Genomic DNA, 25,008 nt, shown 5'->3' on the forward strand with positions numbered 1-25,008 from the left:
GCCACTGGCTGGAGACTACCATGTTGGTTAGTGCAGATACGGAACAGTTCCATCATCAAAGAAAGTTCTACTGAACAGTGCTGCTGTAGACCATGAGCTCCCGGGTAAGACATAGTACCCAGTTTCTCTCAGTCAAGGTGTGTGGAATTGAATTGAATGGAGGAAATAGGAACATGCTTAGGAGGGATAGAGGGGACATCAGCCCAGTATCCTCATGGACAAGCACGAATTGCAGCTGAGACTCTTGATTGAGAACTCCCCCCAGGTATTCTGAGTTCACCAGAGCTCATCTAGGTTCAGACTGGGCTCAGAAAGCTGGCCACAGCAGGCAGAGGGACACTGGTGAAATTCCACCGTCCCCTCTGGCAAGGATCCTAAGAATGCCGGGAAGAGGTCAGGTCTGTCCTTGGAGGACTCAGCACAGCTCTGGAATCTGGCTGTTTTGGCCTGGAGATGGTACAGCAATCATCTGAGGCCCCAAGAAGGAACTGGCAGCTCCTCTACCCACCCTTGCCTTCACCCAGTTACCAGGAACCCTTGCCTCGCTTTGAGGTCACTTGCTGGAAATGCCCTGCTAAAACTCAGGATGGGCTAGTCTCAGAAAGTACTGGTCTCTCCTGAGTGAAGGGGCTACCAGGGACTTCAAGGGCTGCCTCTGCAAAGTTGATGCTTCGTGCAGAGTACAAAGCCCCTTGACATGCATTGCCCCATTCAACCTGTCTACATCCCTGGGAGGTGAGCAGGGCAGGCAAGAGCCAGCTTAGAGATGGGTAAACTGAACTCATGCGTAGATGGAAGCTGGACCATGCTCCCTCGACTTATTCATGACAGAGCCAAAGTTTGACCTTGACCTGGGGCTGGAAGGACTGCAGAGGTTCCTGTAGGCCGAGTTCTCACATTAGTGTCCAATATCCTGGGATACACACAGATGTGTCTGGGTGTGTGCGACAAGGTACAGGATTCCATTAGATAATCGTGATCTTCCAGGAGTGTTCATCTCAGACCAAACCCCATTCTTTTTACACTAGGGAGTAAAATAGAACATGTGCATACATCTTACAATAAGCCTTAAGATGTCAAAGAAGCTTCATCCTTCTCTGACTCCGGGGACCCTGAGACTAAAAGGACTCATTCATTTTATAGATGAGAGAAGCAGTGGCTAGGGAGCCAGGACTAAAAACCAGTTCTCTTCCTTATTTTTCAAGTAACTTATTTAGTGATTACTGCGTGCCAAACAATGTCATAAACATTTTATGAAAGCTAGTTCATTTTCTCCTATCAATCCAAGGAATATGTACTACTATCATTATTTTCATTTATTTTATTTTATTTATTTTTTGAGACAGAGTCTTGCTCTCTCGCCCAGGCTGGAATGCAGTGGTGCGATCTCGGCTCGCTGCAACCTCTGCCTTCTGGGTTCAAGCAATGCTCTTGCCTCAGCCTCCTGAGTAGTGCCACCATGCCCGGCTTTTATATTTTTAGTAGAAACGGGGTTTCACCATGTTGGCCAGGCTGGTCTTGAACTCCTGACCTCAAGTGATCCACCCGCCTTGGCCTCCTAAAGTGCTGGAATTACAGGCATGAACCCCTATGCCCATCCTCATTATTCTCATTTTATAGGCAAGAAAAATGAAGTACAGTGGTATTAAGAAAATTTTCCCTAATCCCAGAATGGGTCACTTGCAGAACCAGGATTTGAACATAGGCAGTCAGCTCCAGAGTCTGTGCTGGTTTCCACCTCACTTAAGTGCCTCTGAGAATGATCAGAGGCAGAAGTAGGACTGACGAGAGGAACTACGGGCAGATGGTCTGACCGTCTGAAGTGTCCACACACTGAGGAACTGCCTGGTAGGGTAGTGAGCCGCCTGTGCCTGGAAGTATGTAAAGGGGGAGAGACCATGGGCTTGGTCATGCCTGGACTGGCAACAGTCTCTGGGCAGCAGAGCCAGGGACAGGATGGTTGGGGAAGAACTCTTGTTCCCCTTCAGATTTGCTTGAGAAGTAAATAAACCACTTGTGAATAAATATAACCTCATTATTAAAAATTCAAGTGATACTAACACAGATTGAGTAAAATAAAAGAGTCTCCCTCACCCAATTTATTCCCAGTCCCACCCCTTTCTGTAGAAGTAACCACCATGGTCAGTGAGTTGTGTTTCTATGCATGAAGTATATGACAGAAATGTGCAGGGGTTTGTTTTGTTTTGTGGTACTTGTTTCTTCTTTAAATGAATTCATACTATACTTACTGTTCTGCAACTTGCCTTTTTCATTTTATATTTATTTTTATTTATTTATTTATTTTTTTGGAGACAGGGTCTCACTCTGTTGCCCAGGCTAGAGTGCCGCAGTGCAAAGCAGTGCAATCATAGCTCACTACAGCCTTCGACTCCTGGGCTCAAGTGATCCTTCTGCTCAGCCTCCCAAGTAGCTAGGACTACAGGCATGTGCCACCATGCCTGGAGAATTTCCTTTATTTTTTTTAACAGAGATGGGGTCTTGCTATGTTGACCAGACTGGTCTTGAATTCCTGGTCTCTAGTGATCTCCCTCCTTGGCCTCCCAAAGTGCTGGGATTACAGGTATGAGCTGTCATGCCCAGCCTGCCTTTTTCATTTAATATTTTGCAGAGCTCTTTCCAAGTCAGTACACAGAGAATGACCTTATTCCTTCCATTGGCTTCACGGGATGCCCTGGTGTAGATGGATATTTCGGTTACTTCCGTTTTTTCCTGTTACGAACAATGTGGCAGTGGCAGGGGTGGGAGGGGGAATTCCTCAGGCTCCCCACGGAGATCAGAACTGCTGGGTTGAAAGATAGGCACTTCCGAATTAAAATTGAGACTGCTCTGCCTAAAGGATGTAAAAGTCGGCGTGCCCTTCAGCAGTGTGTGACAGCTGTGTGTCCTCACACCTTTACCGTGTCAGAGCATGACCCGTCTGATGAGAAAGAGATCAGATTTGCTTTTGAACAAAATGACCAACCAGTACCTTAGGTGTTACAGGCTGTATCCTGGAGCCGGTAGCTCTGAGGCCCCCTTTCTAGCCAGAAGCACCAGGAACATGTGCTCACTTTGGATGTCAAATGTCCAAAGAATCTCACTTTGGACATTTGATGGGGCCAATTCTGGCCATTCCCAGATGATGTGGACAACTGGGAATACTTCAAAACACAACAGAAAGGAGCTCTTGGAATTATGTTGTCCAACTCCAGAGTCCCAAACCCTAATTGACATTAAAATTCCCTCCATCTCCCAGCTGTTTACACACCCCCAGGATTGGAACTCCTCCCCCTTTGAGGTACCTGCTCCATCCTGGGGTAGCTTTGCTAGTTACAGAGGTCTTTCTGGACAACTCCTGTGACACAAAATAATACAGATAATTCTTACTATGATGACTTAATATCTGCAAAATTCTTTGATCGTCCTCCCTCCAAAAGGTGGTGCCTGATTTCCTTCCCCTTGAGTGTGGGTTGTGCTTTGTGACTCACTTTTAATAAATAGAATATGGTGGAAATGACTTTGCGTAACTTCTGAGGCTGGGTCATAAAAGGCATTTGAGGCTTTCTTCTTTCTCTGCCTTGACTCGCTCACTCTGGGAGAAGTTAGCTACCATAGTGTGAGGACATTCCAACAGCCCTAGGCCAGGTGCACACAGCAAGGTGCTGAGGTCTCCTGCCCATGCCATGAGGGAGCCATGGTGGAAGCAGTTCTTCCACCTCGGATCATGCGCTCTGGGCGAAGTCAGCCGGCCACACTGCTCCTGGATTCCTGGCCCTCAGAAATGGTGAGTTAATACATGTTTATTGTTGTTTCATGCCAGGACTCTGAGGCTGTTTAAGTTGCTATATTTGGGGATAATTTGTTACACAGCTACAGATAACTGATACACTCACAATGTTGAGTAAAAAAGGCCAGACACAAATCATCCAATCTGGGAAAACAAGACAGCACAATCCATCTACTTTAACTTCTCTTCAAAATATTACGTACATCCTCATTGTCAAATATTGGAATAAAAAGTGGGGAAGCGGCCACTACCCCAGATATTATACATATTCTCATTTGTGGGGCTCACCCCAGGCCTTGTCTGGCCTGGGGAGCAGGGTCCCCCTGTGCCCTGGGGGTCCTGGGGAAGAGCAACTCTGTGGGGATTTTGGAGAGTTTGGTGAGAGCAGCAGAGAAGCCATGCGTGGAGATGGCCTGATTGGCCTGGGCTGGGCCTGCAGGCTCCCTCGGGGCCCACGGGGTCTCTCCCATCCATCCATCCATCAGTGCAGCCAGGATACTGCAGCTCCAACCCAGCTCTGCCACTAACCTGGCCCGTGGCCTCGGGCTAGTCCCATCCCTTCTCTCATCCTCAGTCTCCCTGCCTATGAAAGGAGGACTGGGCTAGACGTTGTCTCAGTGCCTTCTGGCTCTGGGGCCTGCTCTGCCCTTTTCCAATTCATCGTGGTCTTGGCGCAATTGCAGGCGGCAACAGAACATTGCTGGAGATAGACTCTTTGAGTCAACAAACAGCTTCAAAGTCCTGGTTCCCAAACTGCGTCCTGAGCCAGCACCGTGTCACCCTGGGCAGAACTCCCCAAGTCCCTTTCCCTGGCCGTATAAGGAGAAAGAAGGACAGAGACTTGCTGCCACAGGTTATAAGCACAGGACTGAGGAAAAAGCTCCCGTCTCCAAGGACCTCAGTGACTAACCAGGAATGAGGAATAAAGGAATAAATCAAATGCCACTCACCACCTCCTCTGTGTCACACTGCCCTGCCTCCCCCCAGTGGGGCTGGGACACCTGAAGGGGAGGCACAGGTGGCCTCCTCCTGAGCCTGAGTCAGCAGAGCCCCCTCCCTGAGACCTGCCTTCAGCCCCTCCCCTGCTGGACCCAACTCCAGTTAGGCAGGAGCACCTCCCCACAGGCCCCTGGTCCTGGGGGCCATAGCCCCTGGCTGATCTCCTGGGCCCTGATATCCTCTCCTTGCCCCCAGTCCCCTCCCATTCAGCTGGAACCATCTTCCCAGAGCACAGCCACAGCCCACTTTCCCTAAACCTACCCATTCAAAGCTCTCTGACTCCTAATCCCCTTTCTGGCTTTCCTCTAGGGGTACTGTGAGCCTGTGTGGATGGGCTCCATGGCTTTCCCCACTCCTCTCTGCACCTGGGATGCCATGACCTCCATGTCACCTGAGATACTTTTCACCCTGTGGGTGGGAAGTCAGGGTCTACCCAGCATCTATGGGTTAATCTCAAAATCTGCCTCCTCCAAGCAACCCTCCCTGATCCCTATTCCTGACTGAGACTGCTCCCTCTGATGGACCTCACAGCCCACTGTCTGGCTGCTGGAGCACCTGGTATGATGGTCATTTCTGCAAACATCTTTCCTCCCATCTAGTGAGGAAATTTCTGGAGGGCAGACCTGGAGCCTCAGTCCCATACACAGCCCAGCACAGTCCTGGCAAGCAGCCAGCATTCATCAGAATGTCGAGATGAACCAGAAAAGAGGCTCATTGGATGGGGGTGGTGCTGACCAGTGCTCAGGCCCCAGGCCAGAGGACAGATGAGAAAAGCCAGGCTGACATCACATGAAACTACAGCTGCTTCAAGAACCCAGACAGGCATAGCATTATACATGGACTCTGGGGTCACAGAGACCTGGGTTTGAATCTTGCCCCTCTCGCTTCTTGTGTGGCCTTGGGCAGGCTGCATAGCCTGCCTGGCACTCAGTTTCCTCATCTGTGATATGGGGATGGGTTGTAATGCCACTTACAGAGTCTTTGTGAACATTAAATTGGATAATAGACACAAAGTACCCAGTCCAGTTTTGGCTCATGATAACCTGCTCAGGAAATCAACTGTTAGAATAGCGTGTGAATCCCCTAGATCACCTTCCCAGTAATTCTAGAAGTTAACAACTTCAGAGTTTACATCTGTTATCTCCTTAGAAGCAGAGATTCTTATAATCCCCATTTTACAAGCAAGGAAACTGAGGCTCAAGGAAGTGAATGTTTTTGAACCCGGGTGTTCAGCTAAGGCAAGGGCAATGGTTAGCATGGGCCCCATCTTGGACTCTGGGGGGTTAGCGTGTGGAGGGAAGGGGCAACTCCCTAGCAGCTGCCACCACAGTGACCTGAAGCCAGTGCTCCCAGTCCTCTTTGGCTGCCATTCTGCCCTGGGAGTTAAGTTTCAGCTGACTATGGGTAGATCCTGACTTCCTGCCAGGCCAGGCCGGGATTCACATGAGTAGCCAATCCCAGGGCCTGGCCCAGAGCTGCTGCCAAGCGTGCTGCATGCCTTTGTTCCATCTGCTCTGCCCCTCTTGCCTCCAATGGTGCAGAGTCAGCAATGGCTAAGGGAGGGCGCAGAAGGGGTAGGGGTGGGGATGGCCTGAGAATGAACGAGGCAGCAGCAAGACCACCGGCACGCGAGAGATGCAAGGAGTCCAATGCAACAAATGCACGTGACACAGCTGCTGCCAGCTCATGTGACTGCTTTATATAAACTAGAAAAAGTGCCCTCTCTGGGTGAACAAAGCCCCATACTGAGGCACACAGCTCGGAGAGTGGATTCCGGGTTGAATTTTGCTCTCTGCTGCCTCATTGTGCTGTGAACAATATGCACGACCATCCAGGGCAAACTAACTTACCAGGCACCCTTGAAGGGCGAGGTCCTGAGTGGGGCACTGAGATAAGGAGATGCCTCAGACATAGCACCAGCTTCTGGGAAGCTCAAGGGAAGCCAAGGTGCTAGGGGAGCCCAGAGGAAGAGGTATCTAACTCTCTTTGGGCAGAGGTGTGGAGGAGCTATGGCAGACTAGTGGGAGAAGACAGTAGTAACCCGGATCTCAAAGAAAAAAAAAAAGCCCTGATGCATGATGTGCCTATTTGCCAATTTCCATAGTGTAAATACTCCCACCTGATGTGCCATCGTTGGTCTCGGGAAGAGATATCCACAATCAGCTCTTGCAAGCTGGTTCAAGCTGTCTCTAGAACACCACTAAGATAAAGAGAAGCCTCAACTAAACCCAGAAGGCAGAGAAGAGGATAGAGGCAGGGGAGGACATTCCACAAGGAGGAAAAGGCATGGAGGCATGAAAGTGAGTGGGGAGCAAGTTGTGAATGGGTTTGAAAGCGTTATGGTTGGGGAAGGGATGGTCAAAGTCTTCTGGAGGTTGGTAATGTTTTGTTTCTTGACCTGGACAGGGGTTACATGCCTGTTTTGATTCCTTAAGTTATGCATTTAAGTTTTATGCAGTTTTCTGTATGTTTGCCATATTTTACAATAAAAAAGTTAAAAACTTGTGACAGTCTCACTCAGGTATAACCACTGTTTAGAATTTTGTAATATTTCATTCCAATCTTTTTCTCATGCATACATTTATACAACCATTCAGCAAAAAATTTCATGTAGTGGAAAAAAACAACTGAGTCCCCATTCATAAAAAAGAAAGCATTTTAACATCAAAAGCAACATGCTACACTGGAAGAAGTGCGAGTTTCAGAGTCAAGGAGACCTGGATTCAAATCCTGCTTCCTAAATGCTGACCCTATGACCCTAAAAAAGGGGCTTATCTTTGGCCTGTCTGGACTGTTTTCTGAAAACTGAGACTGATGATACCCACATTCTGTAGCGTTGTTGTGAAGATCAAAGATGACGGATGTCAGATGTGTAGCTCAGAGCCTGGCCCACAGGAGACCCTCAACACATGTAACATATAAGATATTGTTATTAGCATCCTCTTAGAAAGTCAGAGTTGAAAGAGTGGCTCTGCAGATAAATGACTGACCCACAGAAGTTACAGAGAAACGGTAACTCCATAAGAATAAAGACAAACTGGAATTTGCTTAGAGAGTAATCTGAATGGTGAGGAAACTCAAAAGCCCCACTGAATGGGAGTGAATGAAGAAAACTGGGGATTTTAACCTGGAGAAGGAGAGCTTAGTGGTTCATGAGATCTGTGCAACAGATGTTGCACAGAAAACAGAGCTAAGCCCAACAAACAGGACTTACAGGGAGCTGACTTCTACTGGATATAAGGAAGAAAGTGTTCATTGCCTAAGAATGGAAGTGGTGATGTTGGTAAGAAGTGTGTCCCCCATCATAAGAGGGACTCAAGCAGAACTGGAAGAGCACACAGTGGGAGCCATGAAGAAGGAAGGTGAGCATGATAGAGGGTTTGAACTTTGGGGACCTTGGAGGTGCCTCAAAGCTGGGCTCTGAGCTTCTATCATCAGCAGTCTCAGCTCCGTTCAGCAGCATGGGAAAACTGCAGGCCAGCGAGCTGCATGTAGTAACAGACCGGAGGAGACCCTTGCCCATCTCACCTGGTTGTCAATTTTCAGTTCCACCAGAGAAGTGTTGTATGGGAGGGCTTCCACCAGGCGCAGGATCCCAGTTCCAGAAATGAAGTTGGATTCCACATTCAGTGTCTTCAACACTTTGTTCTCCTTGAGCATCTCAGCAAGGGCCTTGAAGCACAAGAGAAAGCACATGAGTCACCCTGAGCAAGGCTGGAGGCCCCTCTGGGTAGGTCCTAAGACACCTAGGGGAACAGGAGGATGATCCCCACCACGTCCTTCACCAAGCACAACTCTGACTGTGTCTCTCCTCTCCTGCAACCCGCCATGGCTCCTGATCCCCCGCAGGAGAATTCTATGCTGCTTAACCTACATCCAAAGCTTCTATGACCTGGGTCTACTCCCCTGTCCAGAATCAATTGTCACTGCTCCTCTTCAGTGGGGCTACTCGCAGCTCCCCATGCCTGCTCAGTGCTTTCCCACTTTGTCTCTGCCCTTTCTATCCCCGCCACCTGGAATTCCCTTCCCTTTCTGCTTCCCTGTCCAAGCTCTGCCCATCTTTCCAGGCCATTCTCAATGTCCCTTGCTCCAAGAGCTCTTGCTGACATTCCCCAGCTAGATGTAGCCTACCCTCTCGAATCCTCATAGAATGGAGCCGTACTTCCCTCATTATGGACCTTGGATTCCTCTGTTCGGAGTTGCTTTCACACTGGTGTTGCCTCTGCCATTAGACTATATACTCCCGGTGGGCTGAAAAGGCATCCTATCTATCCCATGTTGCCCACAGTACCCAGCACATAGTAGGCCCTCAGGCATTGTTCATTGAGTGACCAGTGGAATCTCAACCTCCCGTACATACTCCCCACTTGTCTCTTTATTGGCCTGTGGAAATTCCTTGGAGACATGGTTTTCTTTATCTGAGCATTATAGAGCGGAAGAGGGAAGCCTGGGAAACCATCCACTGGGCAAGTGACCAGGGCAAACTGGAGAAGAGGAGCTTAGGTGGCCCCTAGCATGGTTCAGAAGAACTCAGCCAGGGGGTGTAGATGACAATCAGAGCCTCTGAAGGAAATGAGGTAATTAGCAGTTGGTGGAAACGATGTGTCATGGAGGAAAACAGACACCAGCAGCTGATAGGACATACTGAGCAGTGGGCCCCACTGCCTGAAAGGACGCTCCGAGCCAGGAATGCCTACCCCATCGCCCCTGCCTTGCTGAGACCTGCTGAGAGGCTAGCTCCCAAAAGCCCTCTGTTTTGAAATCATCACCCCCTCCTCAGTGCCCTTCACTTCAGTGTGCCCCTGGGATGGCATGTCAGCTTTCTCTATGATGGTGTCTCTGATTTGGCTGGCCCTCCTGAGGGAAAGGACCCAGCCAGAGTCTTCTCTGTATCCTCCACCAGAACCCCCCTGCTCCCAGGAAAGGCCTGGCTTAATCAAATCTAATTAAAAAACAAAAACAAAATAACAACCAGTAGGCAATCCGCCAGGCTGATCCAACTGGACATACTGGTGGCTGAGCAGGTCCTGGAGGCCCTGTCTTGCTAGGTGTTAACTCCTTGTATGCTGGGTCCCAGTGGAGGAACTGGGGCCCAGGAGAAAAGCTAAGGCAGGCAATGGGGACACTGACAGAGCTCTGGCAGCCTGATTTACCAACTGGCCCAGAAGCATCTGAGTGTTCGACATGGGCATACTGGTATGCACGGGCTGATATCAGCTGTTGGTCTGGCAGAGTCCATGCCCAAAAAGCATTTGTGGACTTGAGCTGAGGGCCAGCGGGGACATGCTTGGTTTCTGACCCATGACATAGTAGCATACAGGGCATGTGGCTTTGCCAGCTGTGTTCCTATGGGCAAGGAACCATGGAGATCTGAGGTCAGAGGTCATCAATCCAGAGGTTCCCCACTGACAGCAATGAGAGACTGTGAGCTATTTCTATTATTTCAAAAATATGAAAGAACGCTGTCCTACCTACTTTAAGAATCAGAAAAAAATTGATTGCTACAGAATGGTTAATTGCTAGCCCTGATAAATTAGCTTCTGCCCTTCTTGCAGGAATCTAGCTTTGCAGTAATCACACTGTACTGTTATCCTTTAGTTGTCTGCTTGGCCAAATGGACCAGAATCTTTATGAAAGTGGAAGCTGAGACTGTTCTGTCACAACTGCATTCCCAGAACCTAATTCAGTGTTGGACACAGGGAGACTCTTAATACATACGTGCTGGATGTTTAAAAAGAAGAGTTGATGGCTACTTCATAGTAAGTACAATTTAGTTTGATCAGAAATATCTTTTGAGACTTGGTAAAATAAAATTGGTCATTGGGACCTGCTGACGAAACCATTGTTTTTATTTTTTTTAATTTTTATTTATTTATTTATTTGGGCTCCATCGCCCAAGCTGGAGTACAGTGGTGCAATCTTGGCTCACTACAACCTCTGCTTCCTGGGCTCAAGCGCTTCCCCTGCCTCAGCTTCCTGAGTAGCTGGGATTACAGGTGTGCACCACCACACCCAGGTAATTTTTATACTTTTAGTAGACACAGGGTTTCACCATATTGGCCAAGCTGGTCTCAAATTTCTGACCTCAAGTGATCCACCCATCTCGACCTCCCAAAGTGCTGGAATTGCAGGTGTGAGCCACCGCACCCAGCCAAAACCATTGATTTTAGAGATGGAGAAACTGAGGAACAGGAAAGGGCAGGCCCTTGTTCTAATATGATGTGCCGAGTGAAGAGAGAGACAGATGTGGGGGTCATGTGACTGCACTGGAATTGCAGGTCCACCTCTCACTTGCTGTGTGACTGGACAAAACAAGTTGCCCGACCTCTCTCAACCCTAGATTCTTTAAGTGCAAAGTGGGGAGACCTGCACATCTGAGACCAGAGGCAGTTGTGAGGATTGGCCAGGTGATGGCCATTCCCTCTCCACCCCCTCATGGCTCCTGGTCCAGTGCCTTCCACTGTACCACATAGAGCTCTTTGTTAGTGGGATACAACCAGTCCTGAGGCCACATATTTCAACCCTTCTGTTTCAAGGCCCCCTATCCACAATGCAACAGAACATAAAGGTACATACATACGCCACAGGGTCATTACTCCGCGTCCCCACGATGCTGAACTTCTTCACATATGAGTTTTCTTTCAGGGCTTCTGCATATGCCTTGAGAGTGGGGATGGGGATATTCTGCACAAAGAAAGACAACAGAGAGAGTGATCAGAAGCCTCACCTGGGACAGGCTGAAGCAGGTGGATAAGCCTGATTCCTCACTGATTCCTGGCAAGTCTCTGGCCAAAAAGCTGAGTGGGCAAAAGATTCAGGCTTTGTCCCAGATGACTGAGATTTGGGGAGAACTTTCTGATAAACAAATTTGGAAAATCCTCCCTGAAATTTTCAGATAAGACCTGTAACCTCTTTCTTTGTGCACTTGGGGGCCAGAGAAGAGGCAAAAATTAAGGCATGTAGTATTGTGCAAAGAGCGAGGACTGCGGGTGTGGGGAGGGGCTGGAACCTGGCTTTGGTCCCAGTGATCGGCCATGTTTCTGACTTGCTATGTGTCTCTGTGAAAGCCTCTTCCCCTCTCTAGCCCTGTTTCTGGAAAACAGGTAAGGAGGTTGCATATGATGCTCTTTAAGAGACGTCTACCCCAGGGGGTCTCTGCTCCGGCTGCACATCACAGACTCCTGGGGAACTTTTACAAAATGGTGATGCTTGGGCCGGCCCAGAACAACAGAATCAGAATCTCTAGGGTCAGGCCTGGGCATTGGTATGTATTTTTTAATCTTCTCAGGTGAAAACCACTGATCTGGTTCAACAGGCTCACAGTGCAGAGGGGAAACTGAGGCCCAGAAGAGGCTGGGGCCTCACAGGGAGATGCCATCCCTCATGCGGCCCTGAAGCAGCATTCTCAATTGTGCCAATGTCTCCTACTGGGCATATGAAAGCAAACATGGCTGTGTTTTTACCAATCTCATTTCAGAGCGTCACTTTAGCTCCCGTGGGAGCAGAGCATGGGGAGGCCAGGTGGGGGTGAACACTAGGGCGTAGGTTTCCAATCTGATGGTGCTGTGGGGCTGGCAGCTGCTTAAAAGAAAGTGGAGAAGGAAAGAAATGGAACAGGCACATGGGAGGCTGGCTTCTAGTCTTACCCTCACCCCCTCCCAGAACTAATCCGCTGTTCTCCGGGCAGAGCAGGTGGGTGGGCAGCTGCATTTGTCTCTGAATTCTTCCTGCGGCGGCCTGTTCAGGGTGGGACTGCCTGCCTACCTGTCCCTCCCCTACCCTGGGATCACATAAGGAAATGTCCACAGAGAAAAGGGCAGATAGCTTGGGATATTGCTTTAGACATTTTGGTCAACAGCTCCCTTCTGTGGCTGTAAAACGAGGCTGAATATGAATGTGATACAGCAGCAGCAATGGTACAGGGGAAGGACCTGCCCAGGGCCTGTGTTACCCCCGAGCCTAGTGGGCACTGGACTTTTCCAGCCTTGAGATCCCGTGCAGCAGCGTGTGTCTGACTCATGATTTTATCTCGGAGAATCTCTCAGTGTTTTGAATAACGTGGCAGGTTTCCAGATTGAAGCTGGGTTGGCCCATGCGAAACATCTGGGCCTGATATCATCCTCAGAAAGAAACCAGGACTGCCAGATGCACTTGTTTACACTGCCCACCTCTCTTAAAGGCTCCCATTTGCAAAGGTTTTGTCCCTATTCCTGATGCAGAAGCACCCAGAGTCCAAACAGGACCCTGTTTACTCTGCACAGCCAACCCTGGACCACTTGCGTTTGGGTGACATGGTCCCCCCTCCCCCACCCACATGCAGGTAACGTGAAATAAATGGACCTTACCCGGATATTATTGAGGTTAACTTCTTCAAGTTTTGGGTCGTTGTTCTTTATCCGTTCCAGCGTTTCCTCTACGTCTGTTGAATTTGGTTCTTCGTCAGGCACAGGCTTGTATTGTGTGGGTTTAATCACACCTAGAGTGACCGATAAAAGGGAGGTGGCTCACAGAAACAAGGGGCTCACTTTCTGCCAACACAAAGATACTCTGGAAAGGAGCATGTGCAGACTTAGGGCACATGAAGGCTGCACATCGCAAGGACTGGGTGGGGATAGGGGGCACCACTCAGAAGAAGCCCCCCAAGGGAGCCAGGAGGCTGGGGTTCTACTTGGACTCTGCCTTTGACGTGCTGCAAGAACTGGGTGAATTACTGACACTCTCTGAACCTTGGGTCTTCATCTGTAAAGCAGGGCTAGTCATTTTACCGGGGCTCATGACCTCAGTGGGCTCCTGGGAGGCTAAGATGAAGCCCGGATGGGAAAGAAATGCATCAGTCTTCCAGAGGGAGGAATAATTATATTTTGGCAGCCTCATTTCTGTTTGGGGCCAAAATGCCAGCTTTGGAACAATGCAGTGGAGTCATGAAGGCAATGCAGTATTGGCACAGGAAAGGGCAAAAGGACTCATGGAACAGAGGAGGTGCTTAGAAACAGACCCACGTGGATGATAAAGCCTGGGGCCCAAACCACTGGTGAAAGGATACATCTTGCAAGGAATGGTATTGGGACCACTGGATAGCAATTCAAAAAACTGAAAGTTTGATCTCATCCCACAGCACACACAAACATGAACTCCAGGTAGATTAAGAAGTTGAATATAAGGCCAGGTGTGGTGGCTTATGTCTGTAATCCCAGCACTTTGGGAGGCTGAGGCAGGAGGATCGCTTGAGTCCAGGAGTTCGAGACCAGCCTGGGCAACGGTATGACCTCATCTCCGAACAAAATAAACAAAATGAGCCAGGCATGCTGGCATACGCCTGTAGCCTCAGCTACTCAGGAGGCAGAGGTGGGAAGATCGCTTAAGTCCAGGAGATCCAGGCTGCAGTGAGCCAAGATTGTGCCACTGCACTCCAGCCTGGCTGACAGAGCAAGACCCTGTCTAAAAAAACAAAACGTTGAATATAAAAAGCAAATCTCTAAAACTTTTAGAGGGAAATATAGGAGAACATTTCTGTAATATTGGGATAGAGAAGGCCTCTGTAAACAAGACACAAATCGCGGGAGACTCCAAGGAAAGGATGAACAGATTTGGCTACATAACATGTTAAAACTTCTGCAACGAGCCAGAGAACATCAGTGAGTGAAGGAAGCAAGAAGCATGAGGTCCCTCCTAGGGGTGGGTGCATACTCACTGTTGAGCCCCTCCTTGTTCATGATGGAGCTGCTGCTCAGGGCCTGGTAGTACTGCTGGTTGCTCATGAGCGTGTGCATGCCCAGGATCGCTGCAGGGACAAGGGAAGGGCTCGTGATGCGCCTCTGCAGACAGAAGAGCCTCCTAGGGACCCACACCCAAACCTCGGGAACTCTGGCTCACAGAGGTGGCAAGAAACACTTGCACGAAAACTTCAACATTTTATTTTACTTTTACTCTCCCCTCTATTGATGTGACTCTGAAATCCCCAGCTCCAGCCCAGGCTGCTCTGCCCCTGGCCTCTGATTCCCTGATGTCCTGCTGGCACATCCAGCTCAACGTGGCCAAACCAGAATGGCTCTTTCCAGCGACAGCCTCTTTCTGTAGAAGGCTCTCTTTCCATCTTGTCATCCTGCCTGTCCCTCAGGGTAAAACCCCAGGGTATGTGGCACCTTCTCCTCACAAGCCCATTTGACCATCCCAGTGTCTCTGAGATCCGTCTCCCTCCCATCCCATCATCTCCATCCTAGTGGAGGCCTGATCATTCCTTGGCTGTATTGTCACAGCTGTGTCATCACTGGTGTCCTGGTCCTGGCCTTTTCCTATCCTCTACCTCCCAGCATGCAGCACAGAGCAGTTGGAAAGGTCTTTCTGGAAATGCCAACCTGACCTCATTGCTCCCATGTTCAGCCATTCTTTCATCCATTCATTTTTTCAACATATAATGAGGCCCACCCCAGCATTGTGTGCCAGGCTCTGGTGGGGACAGCGGAGAATAAGAAAGACTGGGTCTCCACTCATGGAGCTGAAAGTATGCTGGGGGAGAGAGGAGCCAAGCGAGTTTCCGCACAATGAAAAACCAGCGCAGGATATGGTGAGTGTGGCAGAGGAAAAGTTCAGTCCTAAGACAGCATAAAAGAGGAACTTGGGACGGGAAGGAGGAGTAAGTGTTGGTCAAGTTAAGAGAAGGGCTATAGAACATTCCAGGCAGAGGAATGCAGGTGGGAAAGCCTCGAGGTTCAGAGAGTGGCAGGCCAGAGAGGGAAGAAGGTCAGGTTGGCATCTCCAGAAAGACTTTTCTAGCTGTTCTGTGCTGCACATTGGGAGGTGGACAATAGGAAGAGGCCAAGGCCAGGACACCAGTGATGACACAACTGTGACAATCACTGCTGGGGGAAACAGGATGGAAGCTCGATATGCGGCGGTAATAATCACAAGCATGGCAACGCCACCGCTCTCACTAAGCACATGCTTGGTGCCAGGGAAGACACTTTATATCCATCATTCCCAATTTGGTTGCACACTGGAATCACTTGGGGATCTGTCAAAATTCCTGATGCCCAGTCCCACCTCAGACCAATTAACCTGAAATATCTGGGGATGGAGCTCAGGCACCTGCATTTTTAAAGCTCCCTGGATGGTTCCAATGAGCAGCCAAGGTTGAGAACCATTGCCTGACCCTCCCCTCCTTGATCTGCCCAATAACCCTCTGGAGTAGATTTTCTTCACCTAGGCAAGGTCAGAGTCTACAGGGTCTTCTAGGCTGAGTAAGGAGTTCGGGTGTCTTTTCCTAGGAACAGCCTGAGAAGCCATCGAAGGCTTGAGCAGGAAGTGGGATGGTCTGACCTGAGTTCTGACTACTGTGTTGAGAACTGACTACAGAGGGGAGAGATGGACGTGGCTGCAGAGCCGTGAGGCTTTTGCAGCTGTCCGATGGGAGAACGGTGACTTGCAGAGCCAAGTCCAAATCCAGAGCCTGGCTTCACAGGCCCTCCCTGGGCCGGTCCCACCTCAACAGTGTTGTTGCACTCCCCCTCTCAACAGCTTCTCTGCTCCAGCTACACAAACAGTCCCTGCTCATAGCTGCTCCTGCTTTTGCTAGTGCTCTCCCTTCTGCTGGTGATTCTCTGCACCCACTTGACTTGGAATTTTAGATAAACAACAATTTTTTTTTTTTTTTTTTGAGATGGAGTCTCACTCTGTCACCCAGGCTGGAGTGCAGTGGCGTGATCTCGGCTCACTGCAAACTCCGCCTCCCGGATTTAAGGAATTCTCTGTCTCAGCCTCCTGAGTAGCTGGGATTACAGGCACGTGCCACCGCACCCAGCTAATTTTTGTATTTTTAGTAGAGACGGGGTTTCACTATCTTGGCCAGGTTGGTCTTGAACTCCTTACTTCTTGATCCACCCGCCTCGGCCTCCCAAAGTGCTGGGATTGCAGGCGTGAGCCACCTCACCTGGCCAACAACAAATTTTTTTTAGCTAGGTATGCCCCATTCAATATTGGGACATATTCATTGTTCTCTGAAATTTGAATTCAATTGAATATCCTATATTTTATCTAACAACTCTACCTCCCTATCCTTCAAGACTGGGAGTAACTCTTCCTCCTCCAGGGAGTCTTCCTGGATTCCCCCTCTCCCTCTCTAGTCCTCCCACAGCACCTGGTGTATGCATCAGAGTCTGTCTGGCATTAGATATAACTAGATACACCTGTGTTTCTGCTACTAGACTGTAGGCTTCTGGAGGTCAGACAAGGATATTCCCTCTTCCACCTCTCCCTGAATATGGTATTTGGCAAATATTTGGTGATGATTTTTAAAAAATACCCAAGTCATTTGATTAGATATGGTTTCCTGTTAGAGAGACAAATGGGAGCCCTTAATGAAGAGTCAGGAGACACAAGTTCCAGCCCTGACCATGCCCCTGATGTCAGTGTGACCTTGGGCAATTCCCCTCCCCTCTCTAGGCTTTAACCTCCTCTTTCCAATGAGAGGTTGAGACAACACCAGTGGCTCTCTGTCAAGGCTGCACACATGGATCACACAGGGAGCTTTAAGACCATATCAGTGCCTCTCTCCATTCTGGACCAACCGATCAGAACCTCCGGATTTTTTTTTTTTTTTTTTTTTTAATTTTTGGGACAGAGTCTCGCTCTGTGGCACAGGCTGGAGTGCAGTGGCGCAATCTCGGCTCACTGCAACCTCCACCTCCTGGGCTCAAGCAATTCTGCCTCATCCTCCCAAGTAGCTGGGATTACAGACACGTGCCACCATGTCCAGCTAATTTTTGTATTTTTAGTAGAGATGGGGTTTCGCCATGTTGCCCAGGCCGGTCTTGAACTCCTGACCTCAAGTAATCCACCTGCCTTGGACTTCCAAAGTGCTGGGAATACAGGCATGAGCCACCATGCCCGGCCAATTTTTTTTTTTTTTTTTCAAATCTCCTCAGGTGATTTTGTTGTTGAGTGAGAGTCAAAAACCACAAGATGAGATGATCTCAAAGTCCCTTCTGTTTCTCACATTCTAAGATTCTTCTCTGCTAAAATTAGACTTGCTTGTTCATCACTAAGAGAACTGGTGGGGAGAGAGGCATCTGCATTTTTTCAAGCTCTCAGGGTTTTAATTTAAGCTGCGTCTACGTGGGCAACAGGAGCTGAGGCCCGAGTCAGCAGCAGGTGAATCAGATCACCACGAAGGAGTCCCATTCTGGGGCAGGCTCTCCAACTCCCACAGAGCAGCTCAAGGGGGTTCTGGGATGTGCTAGGTTTTAGGCTTGGAAACAGAGTTCGTACAGGTTTTGGGGGATCATATAAAAGACGTAGCCTCATATGGCTGGCTGGTGTGGCTTAAAGTGGAGAGAGGTGGAAAATAGAAAGTGCCTTTGGCACACAGATGCCAGCTTCCTGTGATGGTCTAGAAAGAGGGATGGAGGTGGCGAAGTTATAAAAGACTGCCAGGAGACCAAGAGGAAGGAGACCTGTGTTTCAGTCTGAGCCTTGGTATGAATTTTCTGGGTAACCCTGTAGTCACTTCCTTTTTGGGGGCGGGGGGCTCAGTTTTCTCACGTGTAAAGTGAAGTGTTTGAACTGATCTCTTACCTACCCATAGGACTTAGCAACACAACAATTTCTTATGTTTTTATCCTGTTTGACTTTTACAGTAAGTATCCAGGGGCTGGGCATGGTGGCTCATGCCTGTAATCCCAGCACTTTGGGAGGCCGAGGTGGGTGGATTTCTTGAGGCCGGGAGTTCGAGACCAGCCAGACCAACATGGTAAAACCCTGTCTCTACTAAAAATACAAAAATTAGCAGGGCGTGGTAGTGCACACCTGTAATCCCAGCTACTTGGGAGGCTGAGGCAGGAGAATTGCTTGAACCTGGGAGGCGGAGGTTGCAGTGAGCCGAGATCGCGCCACTGCACTCCAGCCTGGGCAACAGAGTGAGACTCTGTCTAAAAACAAACACACACACACACAAACAAACAGCATCCAGGGTAGCTGACGTGGACCCCCCATCCCCAACTTTTCCAGCAAACTCAAGACGGAAATGTTTTGCCAAAACCATACAGCAAGGACTCTCGTGGCTTTTAAGTTCGTATTCTCATTCACTAGCTCACTAGCAGTTCTAAGGTTCTAAAACTTCCCCTTGACTTTGGCGTCTTAAGGACAGATAACATATATTCATTCTAGGAGGTGATTTATGTTAACAGCAGGGCTAAGAAGAAATAAAACAATTTTGCAGCTCAGAGGAAATTAGAATTCCAAAAAGGAAGGATGAAAAGAAGAAAGGAGGGAAAGAGGAAGGAAGGAAAGAAGGAAGGGAAGGGCCCAGCTAGATTTCCATTGATGGGCAGAATGCCTGGGGCTAGTATTACCTTCTGTCAGCCCTAGCCACAAAATTGCGACTTTCCCTCTCACTTGGTTTTGTGCCACACTCCACATCGCTAGGAATGAGTGACGGGAGAAAACGGCACATCAACATCGCCTGTTGCTTCATTCTTTGTAGATACTGGCAAGGCTGAATTTAGCACTGGGGAACTTGATTTTTTTTTTTTTTTAAAGTCTAGATCTTCCTCAAAACTCAAAAAGGACTATTTTTGAACTCTGAAAAAGAACATTGAGTTCTGTTTCCTCTCCCTGCCTTGGCAGAGTTCACTCATTTGGTAATTCCACTCAGGACGCAGGGAGATAACAGCACACGTCCCCGGCTCCTCCAGCTGCCAGCTGCTCGGGCTGGCTCTGGGCAGATGGCTGGAAGATGTTCTCCTGCATCCCAGGGACAGGTGGGAGAAACTGGCTCCAGTCCAGGACTTGGATGCAGTTGAACTGCTCCTGGATAAGATACACCCTGCCACTGGTAGGGTGGCAGGACAGGTGCCTAAGCACACGGAAGTAGCCAGAAGCCAGGGGGTGGTCTGGCTAAGCCTGCCTCTGATAGCCGCAAGACCCCCAGGTTGCCAACTGCCCTTGGGGGTGAGTGGCCCGAGGCTGTCCTATCTAAAGGATGAGTCTCCCTACCCCACTTCCTTCCTGGGTCCTGCCCCATCTGAAGGGTCCCTAAAGGCCAGCCAGCATCACCTCCCTGGGTGTGCAGAGGAGGAACTGGGAATTTTAAGCGCTTGCTGACTCCCAGCAGCCTCTGATCTACAACCCAAGGCTATGTGCCAAGAACTTAGCCCTGCCAGGAACCTGTGCACTCTGCTTGCCACCCAGCAGGGACACTTTTAATGTTGAAATCTACACGTTTAAGTGATAAAAGATTTTAAGGTTAAAAAAAATGCATGTTTCTCCTCTGTCTTCCTCATCACCTCCTGGGCCTCTCAAAGGCAAGGACTGGCTCTGGTTCATCCTAGTATACAGTAGGAGTTCAATAATGTGCACTGGCTTAATGAGCAGTTAAGTGAATGCATGAGTGATGCACCTCACCTGTGTCCAACGTGAGTTAAGAGGGCACACCTGAGCATGCCCTCCAGGCTCCTACCATCACCAGATAGCAAGCTTGCCATGCTACTCTTGCAGAGCACACGTTTCAGAGGGGCCTGCCCTCCCCGGCCCGGAACCGCTGCTCCTGCCGCTCTCCAGCCCTGGACCTTCTCCGCACTTTCTCACTGCTACTCTTCTGCTCCTAAGCTCTTCTCCATAGCTCTTCCCTGGTCTCCCCTAGCCCTACCCCAAGTGCCCGCCTCACATACTGCACTGATTCTGTTCAGACGCTCATTCTCATTTGTCATTTCATACTTACCTGATGTTTGTTTAACGTAGACTCTGTGAGGGTAGAAATTGGGCTGTTTTCTTACCATTCTTTTCCCATGGCCTAGTCCAGAGACAATGGATGGCGCTGACTGCGTGTGTGAGTGAGCAAGCCAGAGCTGAGCTGATGGAAATGTTCCACCTGGGAGACAGGCCATACCGACTACAGGTGACCTGGATGCCCCATGTCCTCCTCTCCCTACTATTCTTCCTCCAGTGAGTCACCCACACTCTTGGCCCCAGCCACCCACCCTGTGAAAAAGACTCCAACCACCCACCACTCTCTGGTGGGCCTGCTCCGCCCAGCACCTCCAACACCATGTTCGAAGTCCAGCCTTCATCTCATGCGGAGTTTCTGAAGTCAGCTCTCGGCAGAGCACTCCTCATCAGCCACCCAGCCTGTTTTCTGTTGCCTCAGGCCAGAAAGCCTGAAACCATCTCATGCGGAGTTTCTGAAGTCAGCTCTCGGCAGAGCACTCCTCATCAGCCACCCAGCCTGTTTTCTGTTGCCTCAGGCCAGAAAGCCTGAAACCATCTCAGCTGCTCAGCCTCTGAGCCGGCACTAGGAACAGCTGGGCTCTCGGTGAAGCTGCATCTCAGATGCAATCCCACAGCTCTGCCCAGGCCTCGGCCTCATCCAGGGCTTGCCTCCTCCATTCGCCCATCCTGCAGAACACCCTCCACTCCACTGAAACCCCTGCTCCCATCTAGCTTTCCCTCATGCCCCTAGTCCAAGTTGCATCTCCTTGGAGTGGCATCCATAGCCTTTCCTAATGTGACACCCCCAGTCCCCAGCCAACTTCTCCAGCCTTGCCCATCACCCTCTGTTGCCTACCCTCTGTGCTCTGTGTCCTCCCCTACCCTGAAGAGTTTTGCTTAGGTTACACTGGGCCATGATGCTGCACATAGGCCCTAGAATGAAGCTGCCTGGGTTTAAATCCTTTGGGCAAGGCATTTAACCACACCTTGCCTACTTTCTCCATCTGTAAAATGGGGACAGTAATAAAATTTCCTTCATAGGATTGTTTTGGTCAATAAATGCAACAAGGTCTCGAGAGCAACTCACATAGAACCTGGGACATGGTAGGTGGTCAGAAATGTTCAGTCCCTACTTCCCCAGAGATGCTGCCATCTTTCAAATGTCCAACATCAAATGACAGGCATCCAAGGTTAGCCAGTTAACACTGGTGTAGACTTACAGCTCCCCTCTCCTTCCCAGACATTGGCAGGGTATTGTATGGGTACAGATAACAACAAATAGCCATGCCAACAAAAATAAAGAGAAATAGTTTCAAGAAAGCAACACAGAAACATAGCACACGGTTGCAGCTCTGATTTGGCACAGGAAACCGCAGGAGCCGGCAGTTGTGACAGCAGTCATTGGGTGATCCCTTTGAGCCGCCTAATGAGGGGAGTGACATCATGGAGGGTGATTGGAGGAGAAAGTCCAGGGTAAAAACAGCCCCAGTCCAAGTGGAGATGCCACACCAAGGCATCAGCCACCTCCCTGCCTCACAGATTAACCTGAACTCAAAGGACACCCTTCGGGGAGATGGTTTGGTTGAAGTGTGATACATAATATATGGGCTCAATGAAGGATCTACTGTGACTCGTATGGCTTCTGACAGAATAAATCCCTACCCTAGCAAACTAGATTCCAGAGTTAAGTGCTACCTTCCCATCTGGGTGAAGCACTCACTGCTTCTGTACTTCATAGTGAAAAGGAAAACCATTCTCTCTCAGTGCCAACACCCTTCAAGCCATGCCCTTTGTCCTTCAAATTCCCTGTCTCCTGAGGAAAGGGCTGTCTGGACTTTGGGTCTGCACACTGGCTCTCCGCATTCACTCCTCATGTCCCCAGACCTGGCTTCACCTGTCACCACCCAGAGCGCCCTTTGTGTATAGTTGAGTCTTCTCACTGCCCCTGCACATCCCCCAGTGGCTCCCCCACCCCTGCACGCATGTCACCAAGGTCATGCACAACACCACTCACAAGTCGCAGAAGGCAGCTGTGGCCGGCCGAGTCCCTGGTGCTGGTGCCCTCCCACCTCCGCCGTGGCCTCTGGTCTCACATGCCTCTGAGTCTCCTGGCCAGCCCTGAACCCTCACTCTGTCTCTGTGGCTCCTGCATCCAATTCTGCCCATCTTGATTTGGCCTTTGGTTCTCAGCTAATTTGTGGCTAACTGATCCACATTCTAGCTTTGCCCCATTTCTACGACTTGGCCCTCTCCTCCACACCGCCCCCCAGCCCACTGCCAAAGGCTTCTACGAGGGCCATGTATTCTTCCTCGAGCTTGACAACACTAATAATGCCCAAATCTCTGCCCTGAATGGGAACCCCCTGTAGCACTCCAGACCTTCCTATACAACTGACCCCACTTGGATGCCCCACAGGTGCCTCAAGTGCCACAGGTTGTAAACTGAACTCTGTATCTCCCCTCTTCCTGCTCCTCCCTTGCCGTCTGTCACTAATGGCACCGACACCACTTCGTGTCTGAGGTTACCCTGCTTGACTCTTCCAGCTCGCTCTCACAGCGAATCAGTCACAGGCATCTCCTTCTACCTTCTCCCCTGCCCACCTGCCTTGAGGCTTTCCCCACCCCGCCCACCCTCCTGCCATCACCTGGGCTATGATTAGCAGTCTCCAAGCTTGCAGAATAAAAACCCACCCACTCCCTGTGTCAGGGAGCACAGTAGGTGGGGAGGGAGTGTACAGGGTGCTGGATGTGGCCAGAGCCTGACCCTCCTGGGGATGGAACACCACCGGCAGTGGGACAGAGACTAGACAGGAGCAGCAGGGAAGTCGGGTGAGGTGGGGAGGGGGGCAAAGGGCTCTGAATATCAGGCCACCTTCTGGAGTTTCGGGGGTAGTTTGTGAGGATCGTATGGAAACACATATGAAGATGGAGGGCGTGGGGCAAATATGCAATATACAAGGATGACCCCTCAAAGCCCGGCTCGCTGAGCCGACTGCAGGCAAAGTGCAAAGTTGTAAAAATCGAGCCCTTAGTGAACCTCCCAAGCCAATGACACCAGAGGCCCTCTGTCTGTCTTCCCTCTATCCTCTCTTCCCAAGTGGCTTAGGCAGGATTCAATGCAAATGGCTGGGAAAGGGCGTCTGTGGGCTCTCCCTGAGATACATCCACATCCCTCTGGCATGGGGTCTCATGGCAACAACAGATGGCTCCCTAGTGTGGTGGGTTTGTGTGGTTTTATCTCTGTTTTCCTTGTTTTGGTTTTTGAGAATGGATTTTTGCTTTAACACTCTCGGTCTCCTCTAGTTCTTAGAAATAGAGAAGGTGTTCATGCTGAAATGAGCCCTACAAGGCTCCCTGCAGATGTGGGTCAAATCCTTCTGGAGGATGTGGAAAGCTCCTGGAACGCCTCTTACCTGCAATGTCACAGAGTTCTGCATCTGAAGCATTTGCCAAGGCTTCCTCCAGCTCTGGTTCCAGCGTCACACTTTCCAGCACAGGATCCATTGGCTTCTGCTTAGGAACCCAGACCTTTCCTGCAAACACAGAGGGGACCTGTTATGGGAGTGGTTGCAACGGAGCAGCCTCTGGCGATGGCCCTGCGTGGACCAGAGCCCTGTGGGTCCCTCCATGCTGACAGTCCCTTCAGGTTTCTCCCTCTGGGTACCAACTTCCCCAAAGAACAGGAATCAGGGATCTCCAACACAGCACCCCTCACACTTGACAAGAATGATTTTATAACTTGGTCCAAGCCAACTACCCTCTATCAAAAGCATTGGTCATGACCAAACAATCTGTAAGTAGGAAAAAAAATCACAGAAAAATTTCATAGAATGCCAGGGTCTGAGATACCCTAACCAAAGGTTCTGAGACCTTGGGGAAATGAGAGAAAAATATATAAACATTTCTAAACAAATAAATAAAATATGAAAAGGGAGAAAAAATGCATCCCTGCCTCATTATCATATTTGTAAAGTGTCAGATTCATAACGGAATGAGGGGAGTAAAGAGGTACATATGAGGATGGTCACTGTCATGCCCACCCACAGGAATTGGTGAAGAAATTATGGTGCATCCATACAATGGACTTCTAGCAGTTAGTATAAAGGATGATGGCGATTGCTACTTACTAAGAAGGAGAATGCCTAGGACAAATGTTGTTTGAAAAAGGCAAACTTACAAAGTAGCACGAACAATTTAATTCCATTTATATGAAATTGCATATGTGTATTTATTTACTCAACAACACTTATTGAGTGCTTCTTATGTGCCAGGCACCTTCCTGGGGGCTAGGGGACAGCAATGAGTAAAATCCTCAAGAGTTTCTGATGTAGTGAAAGGAGACAGATAATAAACTTACAAAGATATGGAATGGTATGAAGCATTATGGAGAAATATAAAGCAGGACAAGGGCCTAGAAGATGACAGGGTGGAATGTGGGTGGGGTGGGCACCGCTGTTTTGGGAAGTCTAGTCAGAGGACGCCTCACTGAGATGATAGCCTGTGACCTGGGACCTGATAGAAGT

At 49.6% G+C, this 25,008-nt stretch overlaps 1 protein-coding gene across 2 annotated transcripts in view; it reads right to left on the reverse strand.

The window, feature by feature from the left end:
• Positions 1 to 25,008, reverse strand: part of TMOD1 (tropomodulin 1) — a 92,946-nt gene that overhangs the window by 16,525 nt on the left and 51,413 nt on the right. For both annotated transcript variants that reach the window (XM_033238028.1, XM_033238029.1), the window contains exons 4-8: positions 23,899 to 24,018; positions 14,478 to 14,567; positions 13,132 to 13,262; positions 11,363 to 11,470; positions 8,315 to 8,458 (exon numbers count right to left, since the gene is read on the reverse strand). In XM_033238028.1, the coding sequence (XP_033093919.1) occupies positions 8,315 to 8,458; positions 11,363 to 11,470; positions 13,132 to 13,262; positions 14,478 to 14,567; positions 23,899 to 24,018 (593 nt within the window). The remainder of the gene's footprint in view (positions 1 to 8,314; positions 8,459 to 11,362; positions 11,471 to 13,131; positions 13,263 to 14,477; positions 14,568 to 23,898; positions 24,019 to 25,008) is intronic.

The sequence above is a fragment of the Trachypithecus francoisi genome, unplaced genomic scaffold, assembly GCF_009764315.1.
Source record: "Trachypithecus francoisi isolate TF-2019V2 unplaced genomic scaffold, Tfra_2.0 Lachesis_group16, whole genome shotgun sequence".
NCBI lineage: Eukaryota > Metazoa > Chordata > Mammalia > Primates > Cercopithecidae > Trachypithecus > Trachypithecus francoisi.